The sequence below is a fragment of the Chiroxiphia lanceolata genome, chromosome 28 (assembly GCF_009829145.1).
Source record: "Chiroxiphia lanceolata isolate bChiLan1 chromosome 28, bChiLan1.pri, whole genome shotgun sequence".
Lineage (NCBI taxonomy): Eukaryota > Metazoa > Chordata > Aves > Passeriformes > Pipridae > Chiroxiphia > Chiroxiphia lanceolata.
The window spans coordinates 220,015-235,750 of record NC_045664.1 but is presented as its reverse complement, the minus strand read 5'-3'; the positions used below and the strand labels follow the sequence as shown (position 1 = coordinate 235,750).

The 15,736-nt window shown below is 63.8% G+C and overlaps 2 protein-coding genes across 3 annotated transcripts; one reads left to right on the top strand and one right to left on the bottom strand.

Moving 5' to 3' along the window:
• The first annotated feature begins 1,911 nt into the window (after positions 1-1,911).
• AEBP1 (AE binding protein 1) lies at positions 1,912-9,138 on the top strand. The gene is made up of 21 exons (XM_032712762.1): positions 1,912-2,143; positions 2,275-2,721; positions 2,949-3,020; positions 3,417-3,488; positions 3,608-3,694; positions 4,343-4,450; positions 4,555-4,644; positions 4,901-4,975; positions 5,051-5,119; positions 5,205-5,314; positions 5,391-5,530; positions 5,618-5,702; positions 5,781-5,925; positions 6,017-6,105; positions 6,398-6,521; positions 6,601-6,797; positions 7,157-7,336; positions 7,426-7,765; positions 7,858-7,997; positions 8,070-8,169; positions 8,251-9,138. Exons 1-21 carry the CDS (start codon positions 1,912-1,914, stop codon positions 8,799-8,801), a joined length of 3,453 nt encoding a protein of 1,150 aa, XP_032568653.1. The 3' UTR covers positions 8,802-9,138.
• Positions 9,100-15,714, bottom strand: POLD2 (DNA polymerase delta 2, accessory subunit). Of its 2 annotated transcripts, none has more exons than XM_032712775.1 (11): positions 15,600-15,714; positions 14,744-14,994; positions 12,084-12,205; positions 11,086-11,209; positions 10,894-11,008; positions 10,552-10,750; positions 10,368-10,448; positions 9,890-10,047; positions 9,646-9,773; positions 9,469-9,570; positions 9,100-9,392 (listed from the first exon to the last, which is right to left on the bottom strand). In XM_032712775.1, the coding sequence occupies exons 2-11, from the start codon at positions 14,961-14,963 to the stop codon at positions 9,241-9,243; spliced, it is 1,401 nt and encodes a 466-aa protein (XP_032568666.1). In that variant the 5' UTR covers positions 14,964-14,994; positions 15,600-15,714; the 3' UTR covers positions 9,100-9,240. The 2 variants fall into 2 exon arrangements, with proteins under 2 accessions (XP_032568666.1, XP_032568665.1); XM_032712774.1 differs by having other exon boundaries at positions 14,744-14,996; positions 15,545-15,711.
• Between the last annotated feature and the right edge of the window lie 22 nt (positions 15,715-15,736).

Below are 15,736 nucleotides of genomic sequence, written 5' to 3'. Positions count from 1 at the left end.
CTACTGAGAGCTGTACTGGTAGGTCTGCACTGGGGGGGGAGATATTTGTACTGGGAATAGGGGGGCTGTACTGGGGGAAGGCTGTACTGCGGGGGATCGGGGGATTCTGTAGTGGGGGAACCATGACAGGTTAGGGAGGCTGTCCTGGAGTGGAGCTGGAAGGGGAGGCGTCACGGGGGGCTGCAATGGGATGGGGTGGGGGCTGCAGCAGAGGCTCACTGGGCTGCACTGGGAGGCACTCGGAGGTGTAGGTGGGGCCCCCCAGCTCCCGGCAGGCCCCAGCATTGCTGGGCAGTGAGTCATGGCCGGGGGGGGCCACATGTATGACGAGGGGGGGCCACGCATGTGACGAGCACGGGAAGCCTGAGCTGCCACGTGGCCCCGCCACCACCGCGGCCCAGGGAGCCTGCGGGGCCCGAGCGGGTGGGGGGCACCCAGTGCACCCCCCACCATCACCCCCTGCGCCCTCCAGCACCCCAGGGGGCACTCTAAGGGGGGCAAAACCCCAGCCTGAACCCCCGTCCTGGGCAGGGGGAGTGTCGGGGGGGGGTCACACGTGTGTAATGTGTGTGCAACACGTGTGCAGGACGTGTGCAGTGTGCAGTGCACGGTCCCTGCGCGTGGTCCTGCCCCACACGCAGCTCGTCCTGTGTGCTCCGTGTGCAGCGTGTGCAGGGAGCCCGGGGCACTGCCAGGCATATGCAGGGGTGTGCAGGGAGGCCGGGGCACTGCCAGGCATGTGCAGGGGGCGTGCAGTGCGTGTGCTGTGTGTTGCGCATGTCTCATGTGCGGTGTCTTCACGTGTGTAGTGTGTCCATGTGCTGCTCCAGACAACGGGGTTCCTCTGTGCTGTGCCTGCAGTGTCACGGAAGCAGGGGCTGTGCCCGGTCCCGGGGCAGACGCAGCACTGGCACCTGAGGCTCCGAGCCTGCATGTGCAGCACCCACAGAGGCGCAGTGGGTACAAACCGTGCAGGGGGACAGGGGAGACAGGGAATGCAGGGGGTTCAGGGGTTGCAGGGGGTACAGGAGTGCAGGGGGTAGTGGGGATTCAGGATTTACAGCAGCACAGAGGGGTGGGTGGTACAGGGGTGCAGGGCTTACAGGGGTGCAGGGCTTACAGGAGTGCAGGGGTTACAGAGGGTTCAGGGCTTACAGGGGTGCAGGGTGTGCCCTGTGCCTGCCCGCGCTGTGAGCACGGTGTCGGTGTCACTGCTGCGGGTGCAGCACCGGTGCCCAGCCCGGTGCCAGGCCTGAACCAGACGCTGCACGTGGGGCCACAGTGCCAGTGCCGGTGCCGTGTCGTGCTGGTCCCCACACCGTGCCAGTGCTGATGCAATGCCAGCCTCTGCAGTCCAGGGTGCCCACAGCGCCAGTATAGTGCTGTGCCCCAGTCAGTGCCAGTGTGGGCTCGAGATCGGTCCTAGGCAGTGCCAGCGCAGTGCAGCGCGGGTCCCCTCAGTGCCGGTGTCACTTCAGTGCCAGTCCCGGTGCCAGTGCAGCGCTGGTCCCCTCAGTGCCACTGTCACTGCAGTGCCAGTCCCGGTGCCAGTGCAGCGCGGGTCCCCGGCAGTGCCGGTGCCAGTGCCGGTGCCAGTGCCGGTACCAGGCAGCGCCAGTCCCGCGCGGTGCCAGTGCGGGTCCCCGGCAGTCTCGGACCCGGTGCGATGCCAGTACAGCATGTGGCCAGCGACAGTGGCAGTGCCGGTGCCCATCCCGTTCAGTGCCATCCGGGTGCCGTTCAGTGCCAGCGCCATCCCGGTGCCGGTATCATCCCGGTGCCGTCCCGGTGCCGAGCGGGTCCCGGGGGCGCCGCCGCCGCTCGGAGCCGCCCCCGGCCGCAGCGCCGCCCCCCAACCCGCCCGCCCGGGGCTCTCGGGACTCTCGGGGCGCGGGGCCGGTGCGGAGCGCGATGGTCCCGGCGGGGCCGCCCCGCTCCTGCCTCCTGTTGACGGCCGCGCTGCTGCCACTGCTGCCGGTACCGGCACCGGGGGCCGCCCCGGGGCCCCCCGCCCTCACCGACGCCGAGATCGAGGAGTTTCTGCGGGGCTTCCTCGGGCCCGGGGACGGCGGGGACTGGGACGGGCATGGCACCGAGCTGAGCTTCGGCACCGACCTCAGCATCGGCACCGGCACCGGCACCGGTGAGCGACCGGCACCGCCATCCCACGGGGAACGGGGGGAGGCGGGACGGGGGGTTCCCCAGCCCGGCCCCGCTGTCCCTCACCCCACCTCGGGGCGGCTGCCCCTCCTTTTCGCCCCCTCCCTCCCCCAGACTCCCCAGGGCCGCTGACGGAGCCTGAGAGACCCAGGAAGGGGAAGAAGGAAAAAACCCCTAAGCCTCACAAGAAGCCCAAGGAGAGACCCCGGAGCCCCAAGAAGGACAAAAACAAGGACAGGGACCGGAGCAAGGGCAAACCCCCCAAGAAACCCAAGGAAAAGCCACCGAAAGGCTCTGAAAACCCCCAAAAAGGCTCAGAAAAAAACCCCAAAGGCTCTGAAAAACCTCCAAAAGGCTCCAAAAAGCCCAAGGAGAAGCCACCTAAGGAGAAGTCACCCAAGGCCACCAAACCCTCTGGCAAGAAGCCACCGGTGCCACCAAGCCTCCCCCCAGAGCCCCCCACCACCCCACAGCCCCTGCGGGGCGAGGATGATGAGGGGGCACCTGAGTTCCTGGAGCCTTCACACTACAAAGAGGAGGAAGAGGATGGAGATGGCCGAGGTGAGTTTTGGGGACATCCCTCGCTGTGGGCTGTGTTGGGGTGGTGGGTCTCAGCAAAGCAGAGCATCACCTCATATCCTGCTCAGCTGCCCTAGTGGCTTTGTCCCCCTGGAGTCCCCCTCTCTGTCCCCCTAACCTTCCTCTTCCTGTTGTAGGACAGGGTAGATGAGGGGCATGCTGGGGCCCTGAGGGGTCCTGCCAGCCCCTCACTCTGTCCCTGTCCCCAGGGGAGCTGGAGGAGCCACAGAGTGAGCGCTGGGGGCTGGGCCGGGAGGACTGGGACCCCAGGCCCCAGCCAGGTGAGTGCCCAGCCCTCAGGGCCACCACCCTGTCTTGGGGCCACCCCACTGCAGCCCAGGGCCACCCCACTGCGCCCCAGTGCAACCTCCCTGTCCCCAAATGTCACCTCCCTGCACCCCAGTGCCATCTCCCAGCTCCCCAGGGCCACTCCCTTGCAACCTAGGGCCACCTCCCTATTCCCAGTTGCCACCTTCCTGCACCCCTGTGTCACCTCCCTAATCCTTAGTGTCACTTCTCTGTGTCCCAGTGCTGCCTCCCTGCATCCTGGTGCCACCACCTCCCTGAGTCCCAGTGCCACCACCTTGCACCCCAGGGCCACCTCCCTGCTCTCTGGTGTCCCCTTCCTGCACGCCAGTGCCACCTGTGCCACTTCCCCCCGTGTCCCCTCTCTGCAGAGCTTCCCGAGGAGCTGGAGCCCCCGACTCTGGACTACAACGAGCAGCTGGAGCGGGAGGACTACGAGGACTGTACGGTGCTGGGGTGTGGATGGGGGGACCACCAGCGTCCCCTGGCCTGCAGGGAGGGATGGAGGGGATGTCCCCCCCACCTCGCACCCCAAAGCCAGGGCCACCCTCTGTGTCCCCAGTCGAGTACATCCGGCGGCAGCAGAAGCCCCCCAAGCCCCCGAGCAGGAGGAGACCTGAGCGTGTCTGGCCCCAGCCTGAGGAGCCCCGTATGTGGGGGGACAGGGGGACACAGGGACTGACACCACTCGGGGTGAGGTTGGGGGACAGTCCCTAGCCTTGGGGACACAGGGGAGCAGCATTTTGAGGCAGCCTGGAGCTGGGGTGGGCATGGGGTCAGCATAAAGGGTGTGGGGACCCCATAGGGGTGTGGGGACACTGTAGGAGTCTGGAGATCTCTTGGTGGTTTGGGGGTGCCAGGGGATGTAGAGGGACATAGGGACCCCAAAGGGAGATGGAGACTCCATAGGGACAGAGGAATCCCACAGAATCATGGGGGACCCCATAGGAACACAAGGAACCCTGCAGGGACAAGGGGACCCTGTATGGGCATGGAGGACCCCACAGGGACATGGCATTCCCATTGGAGCATGGGGGATGGTAGAGGTGTGGGGACCCCACAGGGGTGTGGAGATCTCTTGGGGGCATGGGTGGGATATAGGGGGATCCACTGGGGACATAGGGACCCCACAGGTACATGGGGACCCCACAGGGACATGGAGGTACCAGAGGGGCATGCTGATCCCGTGGGGACCCCATAGGGGCATGGAGAACCCCATGGGGGCATAGCGGACCCTGCAGGGACACAGGGACCCTATTGCCTCCTCATCCCCATCACAGCCCCTTCCCCCCACCAGGAGAGCCAGAGGAGCCCCCCCCACCGCCCCCCCCACAGCCCCCCCTGCCTGGCCCAGTGACCGAAGGGGACTATGGTGAGGGCTTCGAGCCACCCGACTACGATGACTGTGAGTGACAGCCCGGGAGGGAGGGGGCACCCCAGGACCCCCCATCACCCCTGCCCCCCACCAGCCCCAGAGGGGTGTCCCAGCCCCCACCCTGTGCCCCCCAGTGACCTATGGGCTGCCCCCCCCGCCGAAGCCCCGCAAACATCCGGACAAGGGTGACGGGATGGAGACAGACGAGGAGAAAATCAGACCCTGTGAGAGGGGGGCGAGGGTGGTTGGAGGGATGGGCAGGGGCCGGGTGGGCCCATGGTGGGTGGCATGTCCCCATAGTTGGTGGCAGAGCCACAGGGAGGGTGGCATGTCCCTGGGGAGGGTGGCATGTCCCTGCAGTGGGTGACATGTCTGCATGGTGGGTGTCACATCCCTGGGGGGGTGGCATGTTCCTGGAACTGGTGGCACATCCCTGGGATGGATGTCACATCCCTGGGGTGGGTGTCACCTCCCCAACAGCAAAGCCCAAGAAAGGCAGCAGCAGCAAGGAGGAGGAGGAGGAGGAGGCAGAGGAGAAGGACCAGGACCGCAAAGGTGGGTGCCAGTCCCCATCCCTGTCCCCTTACTCCCATCTCCATCCCTGCCCCCCTCACTGTGCCCCTTTCCCAGGAAAAAGCAGAAAACCAGGAGGGAAGAAGTGGGATCCAGATGAGGAATGGACCCCTCCGGCAAAGACAAGTGAGTGTCCCCATTTCCAGAACTGATGGGGACACCCTGCTGTGGGGAGGATGCTCATCACTCCCCCTCCCCCTGCTGTCCCCAGGATGTCCCCCAATCGGGCTGGAGTCCCACCGCATCGAGGACGACCAGATCCTGGCTTCCTCCATGCTGCGCCACGGGCTGGGCGCCCAGCGTGGCCGCCTCAACATGCAGGTGAGGGTCACCCCTCCCACCCACCCGCGGCTGACAGTGACACCCCCATGCACGTCCCACTCACTGTCCCCCCCAGGCGGGCACCAACGAGGACGATTTCTTCGACGGGGCGTGGTGTGCCGAGGACGACAGCCGGGCGCACTGGCTCGAGGTGGACACTCGCCGCATCACCATGTTCACCGGCGTCATCACCCAGGGGCGCGACTCCCAGATCCAGTACGGGGACATGGGGGTGGAGGTGGGGACACAGGCAGAGGGGAGTGGGGGGAGTGGGAGTCCCAACCTGTCCCTGTCCCCTTGCAGTGATGACTTTGTCACCAGCTTCTACGTGGGCTTCAGCAACGACAGCCAGCACTGGGTGATGTACAGCAATGGCTACGAGGAGATGGTGGGGACCCCAGACCAGGCTTGGGGGGGACATGGGGACAATGGGGACCCTCTCGAGTACATCTCCCCCCCTTGGCAGATGTTTTATGGCAATGTGGACAAGGACACTCCAGTGCTGAGCGAGTTCCCTGAGCCGATGGTGGCCCGGTACATCCGCATCTACCCCCAGCGCTGGAATGGGAGCCTCTGCCTGCGCCTCGAGGTCCTGGGGTGCCCCCTTTCCGGTAACAGCCACTCCGAAGCAGCCTGGGGGGCTATGGTGGGGTGGCAGCTCTCCAGCTGTCCCCCACCGCTGTGTCCCTGACCCCTCCACAGCCGTCAGCAGCTACTACACCCAGCAGAACGAGGTGACCTCCACAGACAACCTGGACTTCCGACACCACTCCTACAAGGACATGAGACAGGTGGGCACTGCTGGGGGGCAGATCCGCTGGGGGGTGGGATCCTCTGTGGGGGGTGGGACACTCTGTGAACACATCCATGGGCTGGGATCCTCCATGGGGTAGACACGGCCATGGTTGTGGGATCCATCATGGTGGTGGAATCCTCTGTGGGGGTTGGATTCTCCATGGGGGTGGGCACCTCCTTGGGGGTGTGCAGCTTGGTGGGGGATGGGATTCTCCATGGTGCTGGAATCCTCTGTGGGGGGTGGGCTTATCCCCCCAAGTGCTGCCCCCATCTCCACCCGCCCTGCAGCTGATGAAGGTGGTGAACGAGGAGTGTCCCACCATCACCCGCATCTACAACATCGGCAAGAGCTCACGGGGGCTGAAGATCTACGCCATGGAGATCTCTGACAGCCCGGGCGAGCATGAGACAGGTGGAGGGAGCGTGGGGGCTGCAGGGGGCCCCAGCTATGGTCCCTGGCATTGGCTGACCCTGCTCACCCCCTGCCCCAGGTGAGCCCGAGTTCCGGTACACAGCGGGGCTGCACGGGAATGAGGCCCTGGGCCGGGAGCTGCTGCTGCTGCTGATGCAGTTCCTGTGCAAGGAGTACCAAGACGGGAACCCCCGTGTGCGGGGCCTGGTCACTGACACCCGCATCCACCTCGTCCCCTCCCTCAACCCCGACGGCTATGAGCTGGCCCGCGAGGCGGTAAGGGGACAGCGGGGTGGGATGTGGGTGGTGGGATCGACCGTGGGGCAGTGGGATGGGTCAGTGGAGCAGCGGGGTAGTGGGGATGGGATGTGGTGCAGTGGGATGAGATGGCAGAGTGGTAGGATGCTGCCTTCCCCTTGCAGCTCACTGCTGCCCTGGACTGGTGGCAGGGCTCCAAGCCGGGCAACTGGGATGTCAAGGCAGGGGATGAGACCTGGAATGGTGGGATGGGATGATGGGGAGCTGGGATGGGATGGCAGAGTGGTGGAATGGGACAAGATGGCAGAGCAGGGATGGGACATGGGTGGTAGGATGCAGCTCTCCTTGGGCTCACCACTGTCCTGGGCCATCCACAGGGCTCTGAACTGGGCAACTGGGCACTGGGCCATTGGACAGAGGAGGGCTTCGACCTCTTTGAGAACTTTCCCGACCTGGCCTCAGCGCTGTGGGCAGCGGAGGAGAGGCGGCTGGTGCCCCACCAGTTCCCCAATCACCACATCCCCATCCCGGAGCACTACCTGGCTGAGGATGCGGCAGTGAGCACGGAGGGGGGTGTGGAGGTGGGGCAGGGAAGGGGAGGAGGTGACAGGGGGGTGACACTTCCCACCCTGTGCCCACCTCACAGGTGGCGGTGGAGACACGGGCTGTCATGGCATGGATGGACAAGAACCCCTTCGTGCTGGGAGCCAACCTGCAGGGCGGGGAGAAGCTGGTGTCCTTCCCCTTTGACACGGCCCGGCCCAGCCCCCCGACACCGGCAGCTGCCCCTCGCCCACTGGACTATGAGGACGAGCATCCCGAGCTGCAGGAGACGCCCGACCACGCCGTGTTCCGCTGGCTCGCCATCTCCTACGCCTCAGCACACCTCACCATGACTGAGACCTTCCATGGGGGCTGCCACGCGCAGGACGTGACTGACGCCATGGGCATTGTGCAGGGTGCCAAGTGGCACCCCCGGGCTGGCAGTAAGTTAGGGCCCGTGGCACAGCTGCCCTGTGACCCTACTGCAGGAGTGTGAATGAGCGGCTGGCTGGGCACATGTCTGTGTGTCTTGCAGGCATGAATGACTTCAGCTACCTGCACACCAACTGCCTGGAGCTGTCTGTCTACCTGGGCTGCGACAAGTTCCCCCACGAGAGTGAGCTGCAGCAGGAGTGGGAGAACAACAAGGAGTCGCTGCTCACCTTCATGGAGCAGGTATGCGCTGGGACACGGTCACGGCCGCCCCACCTGCCCCACACGGTTTTGCTCATCCCTTTCCTCACCCAGGTCCATCGTGGAATCAAGGGCATAGTGACGGACCAGCAGGGAGAGCCCATTGCCAACGCCACCATCATGGTGGGGGGCATCAACCACAACATCAAAACAGGTAGGGGGCTGTGAAATGTGGGCAGGCTGCTGGCAGCCCTGCACCGCCTCTGTCCTACCCGGCTGCCCTCTGTAATCACAGCCAGCGGTGGGGACTACTGGCGCATCCTGAACCCGGGTGAGTACCGTGTGTCGGCGCGGGCCGAGGGCTACAATCCCAGCGTCAAGACCTGCCACGTCCTCTATGACATCGGGGCCACCCAGTGCAATTTTGTCCTGTCCCGCTCCAACTGGAAGCGCATCCGGGAGATCATGGCCATGAACGGGAACCGGCCGATCCGCCTCGTGGTGCCCGGCCGGCCCATGACACCCCGTGAGCGCCTGCGCCTGCGGATGCGCCTCCGGCACCGCATGCGGCTGCGGGAGCAGCTGCGGCTGCGGCGCCTCAATGCCACCACAACCACCAGCGGCCCCACAGCCCCACCGGCCACCACGGCCCTACCCTTCCCCTTCAGCAGCACAGCCTACACGCCCTGGAGCCAGGAGCCGCCCACGGCCGGCACTTGGGAGATGGACACCGAGACAGAGGTGGTCACCGAGCTGGTGACAGAGATGGAGGGCTGGGAGCTGGGCACGGGGACAATGCAGCCTCTCACCACAGCTGAGACCTACACAGTGAACTTTGGGGACTAGGGATGCTCAGGCCTTTGCTCTGCTTCAAGCGACGGTTGGATGCCCCAGCATCCACTTCCAACATCTTCCCTGAGCCTGGGCAGCTGCTCCCAGTGGGCTCCAGCCCCTCACCTTGCTACATCCCTGGACTGAGTGCATTGGCCTTCACAGCTGGGCGCTGTCAGGGACATGCTACCCCGTCCCTCGGGGCTGGGCAGTGCCAGCTCACTGTCCCTGTCCCAGTGGCATGGCAGGGGTGGTCCCGCTCGCCAGGGCAGGGCCCACAGAGGCGGGCACAGCCCCTCTCCCATCCACACAGTTTTGTTACACAAATAAATTGAGTTATATTGGTATGAGCATTTTGTCCCTCCAGTGCCCCCCTCCCAGAGGACAGACAAGGGCGGTCGGTGCCAGGACCCCCTGAGGGGTGGGGGCAATGGAGTCCGTGCCCTCCCTGTGGTCAGTGCCCAACTTCCATGTCCCCGTCCTCGTCCCCAAAGCCGGAGAAGGTGATGGGCTGGCAGGTGAGGTCACGCAGGTTGACGAGGCAGGCGGTCTGTGTGGTGCTGAAGTCGGGCACTGTCACCAGCAGCACCCGCTGCCCCTCTGCCCCTGTGAACACAGGTGGGTGTCAGGTGGAGGAGCCCCCCGGCACCTCCCAGCCCCCCACAAGGATCTGCAGGAGCACCTTGGAGCAGTTTGGACTGGAAGCGGGGTGTGTTCCCACAGAAGTAGACGTGAGGGCACTCGGTGAGGATGAACGGGTCTGATTTGTAAAACGGGTAACAGCCTGGGGGGGATGAGAATTAGGGGGGGACCTGCAATCCTGGGGAGGGCAACCCCCCCCCCCCAGCCCTTGCTGTACCTAGGGTGTCCGGGGCTGTGGGGCTGATGTGTCCTGCCAGCAGTGTCCACTCCAGGATCTCCAGGTAGTCATCCATGCTGCTGTATTTGAAGATGTCACTGACATTTTGTCCTGATGTCCCCAAAAACCTATATTTTTGGGGTAAGAAGGGGAGATTTAGATGCTGGACATGCTCAGACATGCTCTGCAGTGCTGTGCTGCTGACAGCTGTCACCAGATCTGGTGGCACACTAGCTTTGTTTACCTGACACCATCCAGGTTGGCCTGGTAGGGGTTGGTGACGAGGTGTAGCGTGGCATAGGGGCTGGCCAGGGGCAGCATGCAGCGGTGCAGTGGCTGCTGTGGCAGCGTGTAGTTGGTGGGGTCGAACTCCCCGGGCATCACATCCACGGGCACCGAGGTCTGCGGGCAGAGCAGGGATCAACAGGGCAGCCAAAATGCCCTCTGAGGGGGCTCAGAGCAAAGCCCTGGTGTCACTCCTGCCCCTTTCCCACAGGACACTCCACTTGGCTTCACCATGGAGGTCAGATCCTGAGAGAAGGATCTGGAGCTGGGTTTTGTACTGCCTCTCTCTAGGGGGTGCTCAAAGGGAAGGTGGGTGCTGGGGAAGGGGGTTTGCCACCCCACACCCTGGGCTGATAGCAGTGCTGCTCCCCTGCCTCAGGAACTAGGCTACCTCACCCAAAAGGAACCCGATTCCCTGGCCAACCCCGAGCACTCACGCAGAGCTGCAGCAGGATCTCATCCAGCATCTTCACGGCCTCCACGCTCGCTGCCTGAGTCTTCTTGGTCAGGTACTTGGCCTGGGTGAGCAGGGAGACAGTGAAGAACAACCCCTTGTGCCCTCTACCGCCTCCCCACATCATCCCAGTGCCTCGGAAGCTCTGTGAGCCCCCCCCGCTCTACCTTGTTGATGGTGTCCCGGCTCTGCGTGTTCTGGCTCAGCAGGTTCCCTGCCAGGATGACTCGGGAGATGTGGGCAGCACAGCTTTGCTCGCCCTCGGCGCCCAGCTGCCCCGTCACCACGTCCACCAGCAGCTGGGTGCTCAGCAGGGCCTCCCCACTCCCACTGCCCAGCCCCAGCCCCGAGGCCAGCAGCACAAACCTGGATGGATGGAGAGGCTTGGGCAGCATGCCATGCTCCCAAACCAAGGGGCATCAGAGAGCCGGGGCAGGGGGCACAACCCCCTCCACTAGCCCTCTTGGCAGGGCAGGAACACAGTGCCAGCCCCGCTCCTGCTGACTCACCGGTCAGAGGTGGGTCCGTTCCAGGGCAGGGGTGGTGGCAGGTCAGCAAAGCAGTGATCCTCTACCAGGAACCTGCCATCGTCCTGCTCGGAGCCGTACACGGCCACGATGGTCCCTGGGGCAGAGTGGGCAGTCAGCCCTGGTCAGCACCCGTGGGGTGGGTCCCACGGTGGAGCCACCACCAGCCCTTACCTGTCACCAGCTTCTGCACATCGATGGCTCCTTCCAGCTTAATCCGCTGCAGCTCATCCTCCAGGATCAGCTCGTCTGAGGGCTGGATGTACTTGGGCAGGGGCGGCTGAGGCACCAGGTTGTGCTGCAGGGTGGGCAGGGACAGCTCTGACAGCCTCAGGGAGGACCAGTGGCCCCCAGGGACCTTTTCCTGCCCCAGGCCCCCCCACCAGCATGGCCAACACCCCAGCCGGAGGCCCTGGCAGCTGGAGTCCCCCCGGATGGGCAGGTTTCACTCAGTGCTTCCCTGCAGCGTCCTGAACGTGAGCCCCACCCAAGGAGGAAGCAGCTCAGAGGGTGGTGGGAGCTTTAAACTTCCCAACGTGAGCTGGCTGGGAGGAGACAGGCCCCTGGCACTGCATAGGGATGCCAGAGCTTCCCTGACACCCCCCTCATCCCCCTCCCCTGTTGGCAGGGAAAGGGGGTTGTGTTACCAACCCCTTGGATCCAAACTCTCCAAAGGCTGGAAAATCATCACTGAGTGAGGGTGGTGGCAAACAGGGGGAAACAGCTTCAGATGGACAAAGGGTGGATTTGGACTAGATATGGGCAAGGAATTCTTCCTTGTGAGAATGGTGAGACATTGGCACAGGCTGCTGAGAAAAGCTGTGGATGCCCCATCCCTGGAAGTGTTCCAGGCCAGGCTGGATGAGGTTCAGAGCAACCTGGTCTAGTGAAAGGTGTTCCTGCCCATGGATGAGCTTTAAGGTCTCTCCCAATCCAACCCATTCCATGATTCCATAAGCACCACACACAGAAACATGCTGGCACCAAGAAATGCCAGCAAGCTGGCATCCAGGGACACAGCAGGCACAGCCCACCTACCCAGCTGCAATCCCTGCCAGTTCCCTGGCCACAGTGAGCACGGGGAAGCCATGAGCTCCCACATGTGCTGGCACATCCCCCGAGCTGTGTGGAGGAGGTGGAGGGGGTGCATCAGGGGAGTGTCCCTCCATTACCTCCTCGCTGATCTCCTGCAGGATGGAGGGCTGGAGCTGCATGGCCTTGAAGAGCGTCCCCACCACGCAGCACTTCTCGCCCACCTGCAGCTCCGACAGCTTCCGCAGCACGACATCGTTCCCTGTGGAGCAATGGGGGTCAGTGGCCTCGGGGTGATGGGGGCATGGCACAGGGCTGGGGGGAGCAGCTGGAACGGCCCCAGCGCCGAGGCCAGCGAGAAGCAGCGGGAATGTTGGGAAGCCTCCTGCTTTTCCTCAAGGCACAGTGCCGAGAGGACATGTGTGGGCCAGATGGGGCCAAGGAGCATACCAGAGCCTGCAGGCATTTCCTCTGCACTGGAGGGGAAAGCTGGGTCATGACAGGGGCTGGGAGACCCACAGCTCCTTGGGACAGTGTGTTTAGGTCCCAGGAACAGCTCTGCCCAGGAAGGGTCCAGGATGTGATGATCCTGCCCTTGGCCATGGGGGGCCTGGTGTTCCTGCTCCCCATCCAGGAGATGATCCAAACATCCTACTTGGAGCTGACAGGCAGATCACTCACCACTCCCAAACCTGACCTCTGCCAGGGCCAGATCCTCCACGTCAGATACCTGCTGGAATTCAGGATCCCCATCACAGCCAGGGAAGATCCTGGCATGCTGACAGGACCTTGGGCTTTAGGCAGGGATCCACAGGGGATCTGGGCTGGGGGAACCAGCACAAGCCTCGGGAGCTGCAAGGAGCTCTGTGGCTGAGGAACAAAAGTCTCCCTCACCACAAACTGAGCCCAAAATTTCTCACCCCACCCCCAGGGACCCAGAGGTGTCCCAGCCCCATCTGGTATGTAGCTGTGGGACTGTCATTCCCAGTTTAAACCAGCCTGTGAAGCCCATCTCAAGCCTTGGGCCCTGGACAGGGGGGACCAGCTCCTGGGCTCCTCTCCCAAAACAACACTGCCTGTGGTGGCTCCCCATCCTTTCTGGGTGACATTTCCCCTCCCAGAAATCTCCCTTTGCCCATCACATGCTGCTGAACACGACTCCTGTCCTGGGGAGAGCACCCCGCTACCAACCCTGGCACCCCAGGCTGGAAACATGGATTCCGGAGCCCAGGAATGCAAACACTCCAAGTTAGAACAAAATCAATCCCATTGGAAGTTTCTTATTCTTGGTTTGGACCCCTCAAAATGTGTGTTTGGGGGAGGGAGGCTGTGCTCTTCTGATTTTTGCCTGCAGGCGCTTCCTGCTTGGAGACAAACGCCTGAAATCTGGTCCCATCCTAGGGCTGTGGGAGGGGGAACTTTACAAACCCCTGGGTCCTGTCACACTTGGCAAAGGCCAAGGAATGACATCTGCTGTCGGACCAGTGCTGGCTTTGCCTCCCCTTGGCTCCATGGGGATGGAGAGAGCAGGAGAACAGGAGTCTGGCCCAAAAGACTCCACCAAAAGGGTTTTTGCCCATAGAAGGGCAAAGCTGAGGGAAATTCGATCTCAGACGTGCCCAGGCTGGGGGGGTGAGGGGGGCAGAGCCGCGGCATTGCTTCATCCCGCGGATGGAAACTCTGAGTGTGAGGGTCCCACCCACGGACCACAAGCCCCCCCCCGGGCCAGGAAATGGCCCCCCTGGCAAAACCAGCCCTTCTCACCCAGCTGCACCCCCCCTTACTCCACTTCCTGGCCAGGGTCCCCCACCCCCACCCAGACAAACCTCACACTCAACTCCTGCTCCCGAAAGTGCCCGAAAAAGAGTCAGGGCCCCCCTGCACACATTCCGTTCTATCTCTGATGGGGAAGGCAGTTCGTCCCAAGGTCAGAACTCCAGGTGGGAGCTGCAGCAGGAAGTCCCTGGATGATCCCATCATTGCAGTGCATCCCAGAGCTGGGGGGCTGAGCTGTTTGGGGTGGGCTCTGCCAACACTTCCCTGCCAACAGTGTAAAACGCTGCTGGAGACTGGGACAACTGGGCAAATTGGGGCTTCTCACATTGCAGGAAGGTTGCAGGTGGATCCCGGGATGGATCTCCCCCACTGCAGGGATGGCTGCTTCACCCCCACAAGGATGGATTTTCCCTGGCAGGGATGGATTCCCTCAGAGGGATTGATCTCCCTCCCCCCCATCAGGGATGGATTCCCCATCCAGTCTGGGTTGCCTGCAGGGTGCATCCAGCCTGAGGATGAGAACACTCATGCACTTTTGGACTCAGATATAAATCTGGTAAACTGGAGTTAAAATCCTAATACAGCTCCACAGGTGCTTTTTTGCCAAGGCCACCCATGTCCCCAAGTGCCACATCCACAAGTCAGTTAAATCCCCCCAGGGATGGGGACTCCACCCCTGCCCTGGGCAGCTGTGCCAGGGCTGGACAGCCCTTTCCAGGAAGGAATTTTCCCAGTATCCAACCTGACCCTTCCCTGGCACAGCTTGAGGCTGTTTCCTCTCCTCCTGTCCCTTGTTCCCTGGGAGTAGAGCCCAACTCCCCCAGCTCCCCCCTCCTGTCAGGGAGTTTCAGAGCCAGAAGGTCCCCCCTGAGCCTCATTTTCTCCAGGCCGAGCCCCCCCAGCTCCCTCAGCTGCTCCTGCTGCTCCAGCCCCTTCCCAGCTCTGTTCCCTTCCCTGGACATGCCGCAAGCCCCCCGGTGTGTTTCCTGGGCAGGGTTCTAACGAGCAGGGTGCCCCAGCTCACCCCAGTGGCCCCGCGCGCGGCGCTCCAGCGTTGGGCGCATGCCGGCGAGGCGCACGGCGTACACGTGCGCGTACTGGCGGCCGAAGCTGCGCTCGCCCGGCCGGAACGGCCCCGAGTAGTCCGAGTAGCCCAGCACTGGCACCCTGGGGAACGTGGGGGGCTCGGCTGAGGGGGGGCCCAGCAGCCCCTGCGCTGTGGGCGCCGCCCGCTCTGAGAACATGGCCTGGAGTCCACGGGGGGTCTAACGGCACCTCTAGAAAACAAACGGGGTGAATTTGGGATCACCGCCACCCCAAGACACCACAGGCTCCCCCACCCCCCCAAAACACAAACCATGTCCTAGTCTGACCCTCCCTCCACACATTGCACCCCTTCAGCCTCCCTTCCTTCCCTCCCCAGGGCATCCCCAAACTCATCCCGGTGCCAGGATCATCCCACCTCCTCCTAAAATCCACACCCCCGCAGCAAGACACCTGAAGCCCCCTCCAAATGCACCCTGGCCCCTGGACCCGCCCCGCCTCCCCCCCCCCCAATGGATCCTGAGCGCTGCACAGCCCCCGGGACACCCCCTGGCACCAGCGCTCCCCAGGACAGCCCCTACACACTCCCCCCGGCACAAAGAGCCCCCAGGGCCCCCCGTGGCTCCAGGGCCCCTGAGGTACCAGTGCTCCCCCAAGACAACTCCGAACATACTCCTCCTGGCACGACCCCCGGCCGCGGCACTGCGACCCCCCCGCACAAGTCCCTGGCACCAGGGACCCTCCGAGGACACCACAGCCCCCCCCAGCCACCCGAACCAACCTCCCTAACCAGGGTCCCCCCGGCCCCCAAACGGGGGGTCCCGCCGTGCACGTACGGGGTCAGAGGTCAGAAGTCAAGGGTCGGGGGTCGCCGCCGGCACCAGGACACGCCATGGGGGGGTGGGGCCGGGAAAAGGCGCGAACGCCCCAAACCCGGAAGCAGCGTGACCACTGGAGGAAGTGACATCTGCGA